The 15774-nt window shown below is 45.9% G+C and overlaps 1 protein-coding gene and 1 non-coding gene across 2 annotated transcripts; both read right to left on the bottom strand.

The window, feature by feature from the left end:
* Positions 1–3323: 3323 nt before the first annotated feature.
* LOC120657754 lies at positions 3324–3430 on the bottom strand. The gene has a single exon (XR_005668293.1). It is a non-coding gene; the product is annotated as a small nucleolar RNA R71 (small nucleolar RNA).
* Positions 3431–11235: 7805 nt separating this feature from the next.
* On the bottom strand, positions 11236–12091 carry LOC120653443 (protein PXR1-like). The gene is made up of 2 exons (XM_039931194.1): positions 11764–12091; positions 11236–11453 (listed from the first exon to the last, which is right to left on the bottom strand). The coding sequence occupies exons 1-2, from the start codon at positions 12089–12091 to the stop codon at positions 11236–11238; spliced, it is 546 nt and encodes a 181-aa protein (XP_039787128.1).
* Between the last annotated feature and the right edge of the window lie 3683 nt (positions 12092–15774).

Below are 15774 nucleotides of genomic sequence, written 5' to 3'. Positions count from 1 at the left end.
CTTTTCTTTTTCACTAGTGAACAACTCTCTTACCTCAAGAAGAATGTTATCATTGGTTTTGAGAGAGTCCTTAATCCTCTTGTTCTTCTTCCTTTCATAGGCAAGGTCCTTGTTAAGAGTTTTAGAGGTTTCTCTCTCAAGTCTAAGCAATTCCTCTTGAGATTCAAGAGTTTCTTCTAACTCATCCATTTTCATCATTAATTTCATTATTTTAGTTGCACCCTTTTTACCATATTGACTAATTAAACTAGCAACTTCATCTTCCTCATCTAGTTCATCATCCGATGAGTTTGGAGTGTTTACCTTCACATTCTTTGCCATGAGACATATGACTTGATCTTGATCCTCATCATCGGTGAGGTCTTCAAATAGTGTAGGGGGATGATGAGGAGAGGCCTTGAATGCCATGGTACCAACATCTTCATTCTCTGATTCACTTTATTCTTGAGAATCCCATTCTTGACCAAGGTGAGCTTCACCAGCTTGTTTCTTGTATCTTTGTCTTTCTTTCTTGGAAGAGCTTTCTTTGTCATCTTTGTTCTTTTTCTTCTCTTCCGGACAATCCGCAATGAAATGACCAAGTTTCTTGCACCCAAAACAAGGCTTGTTGGATCTTCTTCTTTGTTCATACTGGCCCTTGTTCTTGCCATAGTTCCGGAAGTTGCCGTATCTAAAGACTCTTCTAAAATTCATGATAAACAAGGCCATTTGCTCATCATCAAGCTCATCATCCTCTTCATGGCAAGATTATTCATTCTTGGATGATTGATTTGCTTTTTCTTTGCCCTTGGAGCTTGCTTGTAGGTGTTGACGGCCATAATTTCACATTCTAAGACGTCAACTTCTCGGAAATAATACGAGCTTTACACTATGTTCCATTCATATTCTGTTTATTTCTAACGAGTTCCACGAGTTTTGGATGAGTCTTGATTCCAGGAACAGGTACACCAAAATTAAGTGGAGTTGGGCAAAATCCCAGGCCGGGCGGCCTCTCCTAGGCTGGCCGGCCTGGTACCTCCGGAGACACAGTCCCGACTTCGAATCAGTGGCAATGTGACACATTCAAGGGGCTCTAATGCGAGGATTAGGCCTTGGTTTAACTGGAAACACCGAAAGACCTCAACATCTACCCAAAAGTCCATAAGGCAGCCCAAGGTCACAAGTGTTTCAAGAACCCACTTCCCTGGAGACTACACAAGACCAGAGCAGAGCCTCGGTCGAGTCAGAGGCCGAGATGGGCCAAAGGGAGGCCGACCGGCCTAGCAACTGCAACATGACGCAAAACCAACTGCCAACCGCCTCCAGGAAGTGATCAGAGCCGTTGTCCGAAAGGCGGTGGCCACGTGGCGGCACCCCTAGGCCGGCTGGCCTAGGGGAGGTCGGCCAGCCCCACTTTGCAGCATCTCAAGCCCCGGCTTCGCGTGGAAGACAAGCACGCCGACCTTACCTGCTTGCAACTGAAGCTACGGGGGATAACTGCCAGTACCGACCTTGGGAGGGCTATAAAAGGAGGCACCATCCATCACTCAAGACACACACCATTGGAGCTCTTCTCTTCTACTTGTACTTTCTAGAGTAGGTTAGTAGCTTGGGAGTTAGAGTCGAGTCGAGCTTGCTCGGGATTCCGGAGTCGTCGGAAGTCTGGTATAGCTCTTGTATATTTCTTTTGACATTATTAGTATAAGTTATCTTCTTTACTTTTCTGAGTCAGCTTTACTTTATGTAGTCTTTTATTTACTCAAGTCTGAGGTTCAGCTTGAGCACGGAAGTTGTCCTTTAGCTTAGGCTAAGTTATCTCTCTTAGTAATCGGGAACTTATTTTACGGGTTTTCTCGCCCGGACTAGAGTATCTCAAGTTAGTGCTCTAGGTTGAGGGGGATTTCTCTCGAAGGCCTCGAGAGAAATCCTAACACCGAGTGCAGATGTGGTGTCTGACCTTAGTGTTAGCTAGAAAGTGTGTTCCACCCCACGTAACCATTGTGGTAGTCGGTAGGTGGTGACCAGGGGCGGAGCCACATGGGGGGCGGGCAGGGGCCTGGCCCCCCTAATGCTCCATTAATTCCACTTAGAATCTCTAATCAAATACAAAATTACACTATATGATTCTTCTAATTAGCTTTTGGCCCCCTCCAAATGACTGCTTGGCCCCTCTCATTTGGAATTCCTGGCTCCACCCCTGGTGGTGACAGCCCTATCCGTCCTTTGTAGTCCACCACGTTCGGCTGTTTTCATAGCAGTAGTGCAGGTTGCCGTTGGACTCCCCTCTCATCCCTTTCTGAAGTCCTTCCTCTTCCAGCCGCCGAAGTAAGCTCTGCTTTCCCGAGAACTAGTTAGGTGTTTAGTCTAATCTAGAGAGGCTAGCTCGATAGTTCAGAAGTGTATCAGGTGTCTTATCTCGCTTGTTGTCCTCCCAGCTCTACCTCTCTAAGGTTTAAAATCTCCGTGTGTCACTGTCATTGCCTGGCCATTTATCTTACTACCTATCTGGCTTACCCCCGTCTAGTTAGTCGGTCGATTGAGCTAGTACAATTATCAATCGATTTATGATACTCTTTACCATAGTGCTTCCCTGGGAAAAAATACGATACCCTGGAATACTCCAAGGTGAAGTGCTACAGCGGTGATTCTGTGCGCTTGCAGAATATCTATTCTAATCGGGCATAAGAAACGCCAACAAGCATTTCTGACGCCGTTGCCGGGGAAGCAATTGGCTAAAGATACCATAGATAGTTTGATAAATGATACTAGTTTGTCGCCGCTAACCCTAGCGGGCTTAACATTGCTCTCTCTATCTCTTGATCGATGCAGAGCAGTGTATGACCGGTTTCGACCTACCAAGTAACTTCCACCCAAATCCAGAAAGAATTGGGAGAATCGTGAGACGGTGCGTCGTCCCACCTCAGAAGAAGCTCATTTGGCCTATCAGTTCACCTTCCACTTCAGCATCCTCATCCATGGCTCAGAAGACTCGCCGTCAGTTTTCTGCCCCGTCCAGCAGCCACATTCCTACTGGACTGAACGTCAACCAAGCCGACAATGACGGCTTTGAGCTGAAGACTGGACTCATGAATATGGTCCAAGCAATCCCATTCTGCGGAAAGGCATCCGAGGGTGCCAACACCCATCTCTAGAACTTCCTGGAGGTGACCAACACCATCAACCCCAGAGGAACTACTCTGGATGACATCCATCTTCGCCTGTTACCGTTCTCATTGCTTGGGAAGGCCAAGACGTGGTTCAAGTCCAACAAGGAAGCTTTCACAACATGGGAAGCTTGTTCAAATGCATTCCTAGCCAAGTACTTTCCAGTGGGCAAGACCAATGCCCTCTGGAACAGGATCACCGGAATTCAGCAAATGCCGGATGAGACCATCCCGGAAGTCTGGGAGCGTCTCCAGGAGTACATACAAGCATGCCCACACCACGGCATAGAAGAGTGGCTGATCATTCAGATCTTCTTCCATGGCCTGAATCAGCAAGCCCAGGACCACGTTGACGCAGCTACGGGTGGTTCCTTCCTTTCTCTCGACGTTCCGGGAGCAAAGGCGCTGATTGACAAGATAGCTTCCAACCAAAGTTGGAAAGGAGAAAGGCAGCCAGCCCGTCCCAGGGGTGTACATCAGATCGACACGGTCGACATGTTAAGCTGCCAAGTTGGAACTTTTGATGAAAAAGCTGGAATCTCTGCACCAGGAGGTTAATCAAACTTTGGAGTCTCTCATGACATGTGAAACATGTGGTGAGACTGGGCACTCGGGCACTTCGTGCCCCTTAACTCAAGAGGACGCAAACTTCGTTGGGACCAACAACAATCCCAACTCGGGGTTTCGTCCTCAGCAGGGTTGGAACTCCAAGCCTAACCTCCCCTTCGGTCAACAACAAGGTACAAATTTCAATAACAATTTTCAGCCCACATTAAAAGACCTAGTGTACGGCCAGAAGCAAATAAATGATAACATTAGTAGGAAATTTCTTGCTAATGACAAGATCTTAGAATCTATGGCTGTGCAATTAAAGGGATTCAATTCTATTATTAAAAATAAACTGAGCTTTAATAAAATGATAGAAACCCAAGTAGCTCAGCTTGCATCTTCATGTCCTAACACTAATGCGGGAAAACTGCTCGGGCAACCGGAAGTACCCTCGAAAGAAAATGTTAGTGCGGTGACCACGCATGGAGGTAAGACCACGCAAGAGCCACCTTTCCCAAAGGATGCAGGAAAGCATCGGAAGACCGTAACCGCTAGCGGTACCGATGTTGAAGACAAAGAGCAGGAGAAGGCCGTCGACTCCAACACACCTGCTACCCAGGAAGACCCCGTGGAACCCCTGAGAACTTCATGGGACTATCACGACACAACTGCCTTACCGTTTCCGGAGCAGATAAGGAAGCCAGCAACCGATGAACAATTCGGTAAGTTCGTCGAGGTAATCAAGAAGTTATATGTCAATATACCACTTCTTGACGCTATGCAGGTACCCACGTATGCCAAGTTTATCAAAGATATTCTTGGAAACAAGCGGACGCTACCCACCACTGAGGTCGTGCAGTTAACGGAAGAGTGTAGCACTGCTATACTCAATCCTCTCCTGGTGAAGAAGAAAGACCCAGGCTGCCCCACAATCACTTGCTCGATCGGGGCTCAACATTTCTCCAACGCCCTGTGCGACTTGGGAGCAAGCGTCAGTGTCATGCCAAAGGTACTTTATGACAAACTTAACCATCATGCACTTGCCCCTACTGCCATGTGGTTGTAGCTAGTGGATCAAACGGTCCGCTATCCCGTGGGAATAGCAGAGAATATCCCGGTGAAAATCCGGAATTTCTTTATTCCCATCGACTTCGTCGTGCTCGACATGGAAGTCGACGCCAAGACGCTGCTCATCTTGGGCCGACCGTTCTTGAGTACAGCAAACGCCCATATTGATGTCGGGGTTGGAGAAATCCAGCTCAACATCAACGGCCAGCAGGAGAAGTTCGCCTTCAAACAGAAGGTCGAACAATGCAACCAAGTCAAAGAGGTCCGAAGGAAGAAAAAACCCGAGAAAGAGACGAAGAAACCATCGCTTCCAAATATTGAAGCCCTCATCGCATTCATGGAGAATCTGCGGATTCAGGAGGAGCTACGACTTCAAGAGGAAGCGAAGCAAATCAAGCTTCACAATCAGAAGAATGCCAAATGTCGAATCCAGCGTAAGAAATTTCTGGCATCATAGGAAGTAAGGGTTGAAGCACAACCCACACCCAAGAAAGTGTGGCGGAAGAAGGTGTCATCGCCCAAGACTCCATCTAGCGACGACAATCAGACCAAAGGAATGAAGAGTCCGGCTCCAGACTCAAAACCCGAGCCCTCGCCATGAGGTACGTGGCACATATCCATCACTTGCATTGCATGTAGGATAGTTTAAGTTTTTCCTTGCATAATTTTCTTTCCAACTTGCATAATCATGTTTGAATTTAAACCAACCCATGTTTAAATTTTGAAAGTTTTGCATTATAGAACTTCACAAAAAAAATTCAAAAGTTTTTTGGCCGAGCTCTAGGCCGGCCGGCCCCACCTAGGCCAGCCGGCCCCACCTTTCTTTTGTTTGACAGAGAGCAAGAAGGGATGGGCACCAGGAGTGATCACGAAGCAAGGGACAAAGGGGCAGGAACCCATCGTGCCGGTGGCAGGCCGAGCGGCCCCAGGGAGGCCGACCGGCTCCTCTCCTCCGCCCAAGTCCCATCACCACCGACGGTGGTAGCAATAATCGCGAGCCTAAGCACTAGAACTTCAACGTGGACCAATGGACGCCGCTCAGGGGCCGACCGGCCTGCCCCAGGCCGGCCGGCCTGGCCTCTGCGCGCGGCTATAAAAGCCAGCGAGCCCGACGTCCCTCAGTGCACTAGAAGCTCAGGTACTCGTGTTCCAGCCCAAGCTCTTTAATCCCTTCTCTTTTCCTTGAGTTTCTTGCCTAATTAAGCTCTTTTGAGTTGATTAGGAGAAGAACTTCAAGTGCTAGATCGCCTAAAAACAAAAATTTGAGTAGTAATTAGTGAAGTTCATAAACCAGAAAACACAAAAATATTTCCCTTCTTAATAAATTCATGGCTCGCTGAACATTGAACGTTTGTGGTGGTTTAACGCCCTGCAAGAACGACTAACAACTAACGACTAACGACTAACACTAACCCTCCTCTTAACTTCTTGTTTCCTTCGGGTATTGCTCGTGCTAACCTTTTGCAGGCATCATGATAACCCGAGGAAAAGAGAAGATCAAGAAGGCGTTCTCGAGAAGGTCGAGAAGCTCACAGAGTTCCTCTTCTTCTCGGGATAACATGTCGGTCGACTCCGGTCACCGCTCTCATGTATCCCGGGAAGAAGAAGAAATTGCTTCCGCATCTGGATCTTGACGATGGTCGAGCAGATCGTCTACAAGAATGACTACGAGCGGCAAGCACTCGAGCTACTGAAGAGGCAGACCTATGCCCATGCCAAGAGGTTTGAAACCCGCTTCCTCATCATGACGGGACTTCTGCAAGACATGAACCAAGCCTTCACTGCCATCAGATGGGAGAACTTCGCCAACATCGTCGAGCTAGGTTCGCACCTCTTGACCCTGGAGTTTCTTATGTCTCTTACCGTTGAAGAAACCAGCACTGAAACTAAAGTTTACTTTCGGTTCTTAAATGACCAATTTGAAATGACTCTCCAACAGTTTAGTGTTGCTTTGGTCTTTAATAAAAGATGCATCTTAGACCCCAACACACTTGCTGAGCGTTATTAGTATGACTGTAACTCTTGGTGGAGTGAAATTTCTAATGAACCCGTGAGTAGTAAGAACAGCATAGTTTTAATTCATAATCCTACTCTGAGGTTTCTCGCCAAGTGGCTCGCCATGGTTGTGCATTCTTGCACAGACCTTCGCCTCTGCAGCTTGCCTGAGCTGCAGTGTCTGTACGCTATGGCGAACAAGATTCGCTTCTCATCCATCCGGAGCATGCATGCTCATTGGCAGAAGATGATCACGGCCAAAGGCCCCATCGACATAACCCCACTGGTCACCCGTGTGGCGAGGTATGACAAAGCGATGGAAGGCGCCAAAGTCACCTTCTTGCCTGAGATGAAGGCGTACAGATACGAGGTCGGTCTTGAGTATTTTGTGCAAGAGCACATGATGCGGGAAGGTCCAGGAAATTCTATCTTTATGTGCTACCCCGAGTATGATAGGGAGATTGAGCTTCCATGCCCGAGACTCTCTCTCTACTCGGTGAAGAGTCTAACATTGCAGATGGAGAAAAGAGAACCCGCACGATGGAGTGTTGCAGGTCCACAGACAAGGAGCAGAACACGGCACGGACAAGCTGAAGCAGGTCCTTCATGACACACCTCAGCACAGCCGGGGCCGTCCACGGAGAACATGAGCTTCGAGGGGGCGTACGGGCATTATACCTACGACCCGTACTAGGCCAGCAGCAGTGGATTCGCCAGTGGACAAGGACCGTACTACCCCACAGGTATGCGTCCGTCCTATGGTCTACAGGTGGGTCCCTCATCCTCAGTACGCTTCAACTACGAGGACCCGATCCTTCGGAGCATCGCGGACCTTTCGAACCGCATCAGCACACTTGGTACGCAGCAGCAGGAGATGCAGGACACGATGACACACAACACCCAGCTCACTCAGGAGAGCTGGGGGTTGACCTCCGCTCTGCAGTACGACGTCTCGAACGTCTTCATCCACCTTGGGCTGGACTGTCAGTAGTCCCAACCATACCAGCAGCACCAGCCATACTAGCAGGAGAACAACAACGATGAGGAGGAGAACAACAACGATGAGGAGGACAAGGATGACGATGAGGAGGACCCCGACGAGGGAGAGCAGGACTCCGATGAGGAGGACTGATCTTCATCAAAGCTTGAGGGGAGTCACACCGCCAGGTAAGTCATCACACCCAGTTCCTTTTATTCAGTAGCCATGCTTTAAAAAAAACAACAACAACAAAATAGTAGTAGTAATAAATAAATAATCTATAAATAAAAAAAACCCCAAAAATATTTACTTGCTTTGAATAAAATATATGAGTAGAAATCCGTGTAAGCTCTCACTTTGGAAATGATGAATAGTTGCTCTGTTTAAACTCTGTATGTGCCTCGTTTACAGTTTTTTACTCTCCTAGTACCTGAACTAGTTGGCACATAGTAGTTCCATTGAAAATTTGGTTGAGTGGAGGCATGAGTTTAATTTCTGAAAGTCTAAGTTGTTGCGGGATTCGAGATAGCCCAAACCGGAATTTAAACTGATGCTCTAGTAGGGAACCCCTCGGAAATCTTTTAAAACTGAAATTTTGGTGAAAGTTTCCAATGGTAAAAATGACCCATCCAGAGCCTTATATTGCATAAACCGTTTTGAGCTATCTAAAGTTACTTTGAGCTTTGTCGAATGGTGCATCCACTTCAGGAATGGTACTTGCCATCTACAGGTCTTTATCCCACAAGAAATCCACCATTTCCTAGCCCAAACATTGCTGGCCTGTCAGTCACTCACTCTGGCTATTGACATCCACTCTTGCCAGCTATGTCTCCCCGCAATCACCATCTCATATACCACAAGTTCATTCCACAAAAGCTTCCCAATTCAAAACTCCAAAGAAATTCAAGATATTCCAGCAAAGGAGAGTGGAGTTATCTTCTGTAAAAAAAGGGAAGGAAGAAAGAAAATGAAGCCCACTCTCCATTTCAAGTTGCAAATTATGGAGTTCAAATAAATTCAAATGGGAAGCCATCCACTCCATACCCTCCAAAAACCCCATGTTCCATGAGACCTGGATTTGGCAGAGTACCTACCCCGGCTTGGATCACCCTTCGGCTAAGCAATACAGGTAACCAAGGTATGCATACATCTTCCTACCCATAAACTACACATACCAGCTTTAGAGATAGGAAGAAGATGGTCATATTTCTCGACCATATGTGAGGATCATACACTTTGAGAGACTCGAGAATACCATTGGGAAACCTGAACCTCTTTTGAAAAATTCTTGCAAAAATCCAAGTTGGGAACCTGAACAGGTAGCAGGGAACATTCCGGTGAAGGTTGTTCAGTCCAACAACCACTCAAGACCGAGGGATGAAAAACAAATACGCCCCATCTTCCAAAACCATAGGTATGTGCCAACTTTTCATAAGTACATATGGGAAGAGTAATATGCTGTGCACAAGGTACCTGCAAGGGGGTAAACATTGATGCAACTCCCGATCCACCGAGCCTCAGTTTAAGCTTTGCTCAAGGACGAGCAAAAGTTTAAGCTTGGGGGTGTGTTGACGGCCATAATTTCACATTCTAAGCCGTCAACTTCTCGGAAATAATACGAGCATTACACTATGATTCCATTCATATTCTGTTTATTTCTAACTGAGTTCCATGAGTTTTGGATGAGTCTTGATTCCAGGAACAGGTACACCTAAAATTAAGCGGAGTTGGGCAAAATCCCAGGCCGGGCGGCCTCTCCTAGGCCAGCCGGCCTGGCACCTCCAGAGACACGGTACCGGCTTCGAATCAGTGGCAATGTGACACATTCAAGGGGCTCTAAGTCGAGGATTAGGCCTTGGTTTAACTGGAAACACCGAAAGACCTCAACATCCACCCAAAAGTCCACAAGGCAGCCCAAGGTCACAAGTGTTTCAAGAACCCACTTCCCTGGAGACTACACAAGACCAGAGCAGAGCCTCGGCCGAGTCAGAGGCTGAGATGGACCAGAGGGAGGCCCGCCGGCCTCCCCAGGCCGGCCGGCCTAGCAACTGCAATACCGACACAAAACCAACTGCCAACCGCCTCTAGGAAGTGATCAGAGTCGTTGTCCGAAAGGCGGTGGCCACGTGGCGGCACCCCTAGGCTGGCCAGCCTAGGGGAGGCCGACTGGCCCTACTTTGCAATGTCTCAAGCCCCGGCTTCGCGTGGAAGACAAGCACACCGACCTTACCTGCTTGTAACTGACGCTACGGGGGATAACTGGTAGTACCGACCTTGGGAGGGCTATAAAAGGAGGCACCATCCATCACTCAAGACACACACACCATTGGAGCTCTTCTCTTCTACTTGTACTTTCTAGAGTAGGTTAGTACCTTGGGAGTTAGAGTCGAGTCGAGCTTGCTCGGGATTCCAGAGTCGTCGGAAGTCTTGTATAGCTCTTGTATCTTTCTTTTGACATTATTAATATAAGTTATATTCTTTACTTTTCTGAGTCAGCTTTACTTTCTGTAGTATTTTATTTACTCAAGTCTGAGGTTCAGCTTGAGCACGGAAGTTGTCCTTTAGCTTAGGCTAAGTTATCTCTCTTAGTAATCGGGAACTTATCTTACGGGTTTTCTCGCCCGGACTAGAGTATCTCAAGTTAGTGCTCTAGGTTGAGGGGGATTTCTATCGAAGGCCTCGAGAGAAATCCTAACACCGAGTGCAGACGTGGTGTCTGACCTTAGTGTTAGCTAGAAAGTGTGTTCCACCCCCACGGAACCGTTGTGGTAGTCGGTAGGTGGTGACAGCCCTATCCGTCCTTTGTAGTCCACCACGTTCGGCTGTTTTCATAGCAGTAGTGCAGGTTGCCGTTGGACTCCCCTCTCATCCCTTTCTGAAGTCCTTCCTCTTCCAGCCGTAGAAGTAAGCTTTGCTTTCCCGAGAACTAGTTAGGTGTTTAGTCTAATCTAGAGAGGCTAGCTCGATAGTTCAGAAGTGTATCAGGTGTCTTATCTCGCTCGTTGTCCTCCCAGCTCTACCTCTCTAAGGTTTAGAATCTCCGTTTGTCACTCGGTCATTACCTGGCCATTTATCCCACTACCTATCCGGCTTACCCCCGTCTAGTCAGTCGGTCGATTAAGCTAGTACAGTTATCAATCGATTTACGATACTCTTTACCATAGTGCTTCCCTGAGGAAAAATACGATACCCTGGAATACTCCAAGGTGAAGTGCTACAGCGGTGATTCTGTGTGCTTGTAGAATATCTATTCTAATCGGGCATAAGAAACACCAACAGTTGGGCTATGCCATTGTTCTTAGCTGCTTGCTCTTGAAGCTCGGCCAAATCTTGATTTATCTTGACTCTTCTTAGTTGATCATGATGAGCCTCGATTCTTCCAAGAACATTTTCAGTGGTGAAGTGCTTGAATCCTCTTTCGGCTCTTATCAAGCTAGGTAGAGTGACATCCCTAGCCATGTACACCGTTAAGAGCTTGTCCACAATCTCATGATCACCCCATTAATCACCTCCAAGTGATTTAATTTGATTGGTGATCTTCTTCATCCGGTTGTACATTTCTTTGACACTCTCATCCTTTTTCATAGAGAAAAGGCTTAGCTCATCTTCCAATGTCTTGATTCTTGACTCACAAACTTTTCTTGAGCCTTGGTGGTTGACTTGGAGAGTGTCCCAAGCATCCTTGGCGGTTGGTGCATCCTCTATCTTGTCAAACTCTTCTGGGCTCACAGATGTGTGAAGGATATTCAAGGCTTGAAAGTTTCTTTGTAGCACATATTATTGCAATGGTGTTGGAGTCTCACCTTCATCCGAAATTTCACATCCAACTTCTACAACTTTTCATAAATCCTTGTGAACTGCATTCAAATACCCAAACATCTTGGTTTTCCATTGATTGTATCTGTTTCCATCAAAAAACGGTGGTTTTTTCCATATGAATAGATGCACCATGGTCAATAGGAAGTTGAAATATGTAGTCATGAGACACACAATGATACTCAAGTTTCTTCTTGTCTCTTGATGACTCACTTTTGCTAGAATTCCGAAAAGATCCTTGCTTGTGGTCGGAGTCCGAGTCATCACTTGAGTCAATCAAGATCTTGGAGCTAGTTTTCTTCTTCTTTTTGCTCTTCAACTTTTGCTCCTTTTTCCATGCCTTCCATTCTCTATATGACATCTCATCATCACTTGATTCCGAGTCGTCATCATCATTCTTGTTTTTCTTTTTCTTGCCTTTTGAGCCACTTGACTCATCTTGTTTCTCATTCTCAGGTTTTCCATCATCATTCTTATTCTTCTCCTTGTCATCTTCACCCGTCGGATTGATGGGACACTCGGGAGAGTGTTCGCCCGACATCTTCTTTTAATCTCCAAGCGGTCAAGCTCAACACGGAGATCCAAGCTCTGATACCAATTAAAAGGATCGATACTAGGCCTAGAGAGGGGGGGTGAATAGGCCTGTTTAAAAATTTCTCGAAAAAGTTTGGCATAAAATTGTCAGGTTCGGATGATCCGGCCTAGGGTCAGATGATCTGGTCCTTGTCAGGTCCAGATGATCCGGCCTAGGGTCGGATGATCCGACAGGGGGAAAGAATCTTGCACGAGATTTGAAATCTACTTAGCTTTTGACGATTTCCTTTGAATACAAAGTTGATAAATGAAGTAGCTAAGCCTGTGAACTAGATTAGCACAAAAGGAAAGCCACTAACAAGTAGATCAAGTCAAGATTAGTTCAAGAACAATAACTATAACAATAAATGAAAGAGACACAAGATTTATCCCGAAGTTCACTCCACAAAGGAGCTACGTCTCCGTTGAGGTGCTCACAAAGAGTAGGGTTGCCCTATAACCCTTTCCCTCACTCAATCAACCACTCAAGAAGATTGAGTTGCTCACTAGTAGATGTCCATGAAGGACAAGGTAATACAAACTTTCGGGGCTCAACCACAAGAGAATGGAAGCTCACCGGCACCTCTAACCGTCTAGGAGCGAAGCTCCAAGAGTAACAAACGCGAATCGACAAATCAAAGGTTGCTTCAAGTGCTTCTTGAGATGAACAAGTGCAAGTCCTCGGAGTGCTCTCAAATCACACCTCGAATCTCACTTCCTCTCAATCCCTAGGTGTTTCCTTACAAGAATCAAGCTCTAGGATGGAGAGAAGTGAAGGATTTAACGCTTTGGAGGTGAGGTTGGTTGGGGAATGAGAGAGAAGTAAATAAAGGGGGTGAAGGGGTATATATACTCCAACCCGCGAAAGTGACCATTGTGTGTTTTCTGGTGGTTCTTGGATCATCCGGGGTAACCTCGGATCATCTGGGGTAGTGACAGAATAGGTCAACAAACACACTCGAACTCCTAGGTCCGGATCATCCGGCCTGGTCGGCTTCCAGACGCTGACAAGTCACCAGGTTCGGATCATCCGGGCTAAGGCCGGATCATCCGGACTTGCGCAGTACTGAATTTTACTGTGTGGCCGGATCATCCGACCTTGTGCAGGGGAAAGTTTTGTGAGTGTTTTCTCTCAAGTATGTCATCTCAAATGAAGCATTTTAACAACCTGAAATTCATTCGAATGCGTCCCCCCTTGATAGTACGGTGAATGCGTCCCCCTTGATAGTACCGAAAATTAAAATTAAATCTCCAATAGAATCTACCATACTCAATTTGAAATTGGGGACCTTCTTTCCATCTTCTTGTTTTTTCATTTTATTCCTGCACACACTTTCTTCAAAGCATCATATCCCCAAATTATGATTGACAAAAATCACCAAAATCATTTAGAGGCCTAGATGCACTTTCAGTTTTAATTTGTGAAATAGGATTCTTCTATAGCTAGAACGCTAACATGGTACATGATGCAATCATGCAATTGAATGCTCCATCCAATAAGCATTAGCTTACCTGTCGAAATCATCTAAAAGCCACCGGAGCTGGCCCATATGCAACCGGTCATAGACTCTGATCCTTTACATTCCACCTTCTTTCTGACCAAAATGAGGTACTTAAACTAGTTGCTTTTCTTAGGACACCGCTTGGACCTATGCAGTACTTAAAGCAAAATGACGCAGTGGCACCCTCCTTGCCTCTTTGGGGCTCCTATCGCTGTGTTCACTTGGCTATGGCTGATGGCTGGTGCTGATTTATTATGAGAGAACAGTACTGCTGACGGGATGGTAGCTGGTGGTTGGTGCTAATTTAGTATGAGAGAACAGTACTGCTGGCTGGTTAGCTGACAAGCCAAGCGAACACAGTGTATGTCGTTTCTGCAAGCTAGCTACGCTTTACAACTTTAAAGACCACTAGAATCAGTTGTACAACCGTTGCATCCCATGAATCTCACTCCGCGAATGCCATTCTACATTTTTTTTACATTTAGTTCAACAATATGTGAACCCTATGTCAATATTTCGAATAGGCTAATTTAACATTGCACAACGGTCATATATTCATTTATAGTTTTCTCCCCCACCTCACCTAAAATTCATCACGCTTGAATAATGCTTCAGCATTTTTTTATAAATGATCCAATAATCCGAGAATCCTGATTCAATATTCCGAATAGGCTAATTCAATATTTTACGAGGGTAAGATATTAATTTGATGTTGGCTTGGGGATGATGTATTTATTATGGCTTGGACATCGATGACAGAGAGCTCGAGGCCACGGTGCTACTAGTGCTAAACCTTAGGTGCAGCGGCGTAGCTAGGATCAACCATCATGGTATGACGCCAAACACGCGTATAATGGGAAGGGGAAAGGGGGTTCCCGCCGGCACCGTCAGCCGCCATGGCTTGACAAACTGCTAGCTCCGCCACTGACATGTGAGATACAATGGTGCAAGAAGTTGATGGAGCATGTTTTTTAAGGTAAAAGAGGAAAAGGAGGAGAGCACCATATATCATGCTGCTGAAGAGGATTATAAGGCCGCCGGCTTTAGTCTTTTGGACATGGCCGAATTAGTCATAGGAGTACGGGCCTTGTTGGCTTCAATTTTGGCCTAGATTGGACTAGGACTAGTTTGAGTTAGACCAGGCCTAGACGACCCGATTAGGTCTACCAGCCAGCCGTTCTGGACAATAATAATGTTATTCTAAAAAATAAAATAAACATGATCAACCATTATCAAATGATCTCCTTCAATTAAATAAATAACAGTAACTTGGGTAGAAAAATTTTACTTACTCAAATTATTTTCATTTTTTTCAGGTATTACTCATATTATTTTCAACCCGCATCTGTTAGTGAGGAACAAACATTCGTGGATTTTGCCTCAGCCTTAGGTGACGTAGGGCTGTAGGCGCCAGTTCACTTGAAACCTACTACCTATATTCTAATTAAATTATATAATTTATTTTAGTTTTTCTAGAAACATATATTTTTCTTTGCATCTAGATGTCCTGTATGTTTAGATCATAGAAACACTACCTAAAAAGTCAAAATTAACAAATTGTAATTAAGGACGGATGGAGTATGTCATGTTCCCGGGGCCGCCCGATCTTTCGATGAGAGTTTTGGTAATAACTCGATTTGGAGTGGATCCGACGTTGTGCTGCCCGACTACAACAATTAACAGGGTTGCTACGCCTTAGCGAAGCCGATAGGTACATCGGCTCCGATTCGATTTGTTGTTGTTCTTGCCGTGCCGAGAACAACCTTCAACCTGCAAGCAAATCAAAAAAATAAGCAAGAACAAGTGGACAAGCAAACATAACATAGACCTTTTGCATGAGATGAATCTGATACACACGAATATGAGATTCTAAAACAAGTAATCAGATGGTCTCATTTGACACACGCAAATACAAGGAAGTAGCAAAGGCTAAACTTACATCAAAACAAAATCTAATTTGTTTATGGCAGCTATGTAGGTATATGAGAAGGTAGGGAACGACCAAGACATGGTGGGGGTCGTCCCAAAACCCTAGGGCACGCCCCTATTGGGTTCTACTTCATACACAGCCTACGGGCCAAAATTAGGTGATGCAGCACCATGGACAGAAAATATTTCTATAGTAAATCGAGGATTGCGGCTGCCTCGG

The sequence above is a fragment of the Panicum virgatum genome, chromosome 1N (assembly GCF_016808335.1).
Source record: "Panicum virgatum strain AP13 chromosome 1N, P.virgatum_v5, whole genome shotgun sequence".
In the NCBI taxonomy this organism is placed as follows: Eukaryota; Viridiplantae; Streptophyta; class Magnoliopsida; order Poales; family Poaceae; genus Panicum; species Panicum virgatum.
The sequence above is the reverse complement of the archived record's forward strand: the minus strand, read 5'-3'. Positions and strand labels throughout refer to the sequence as shown.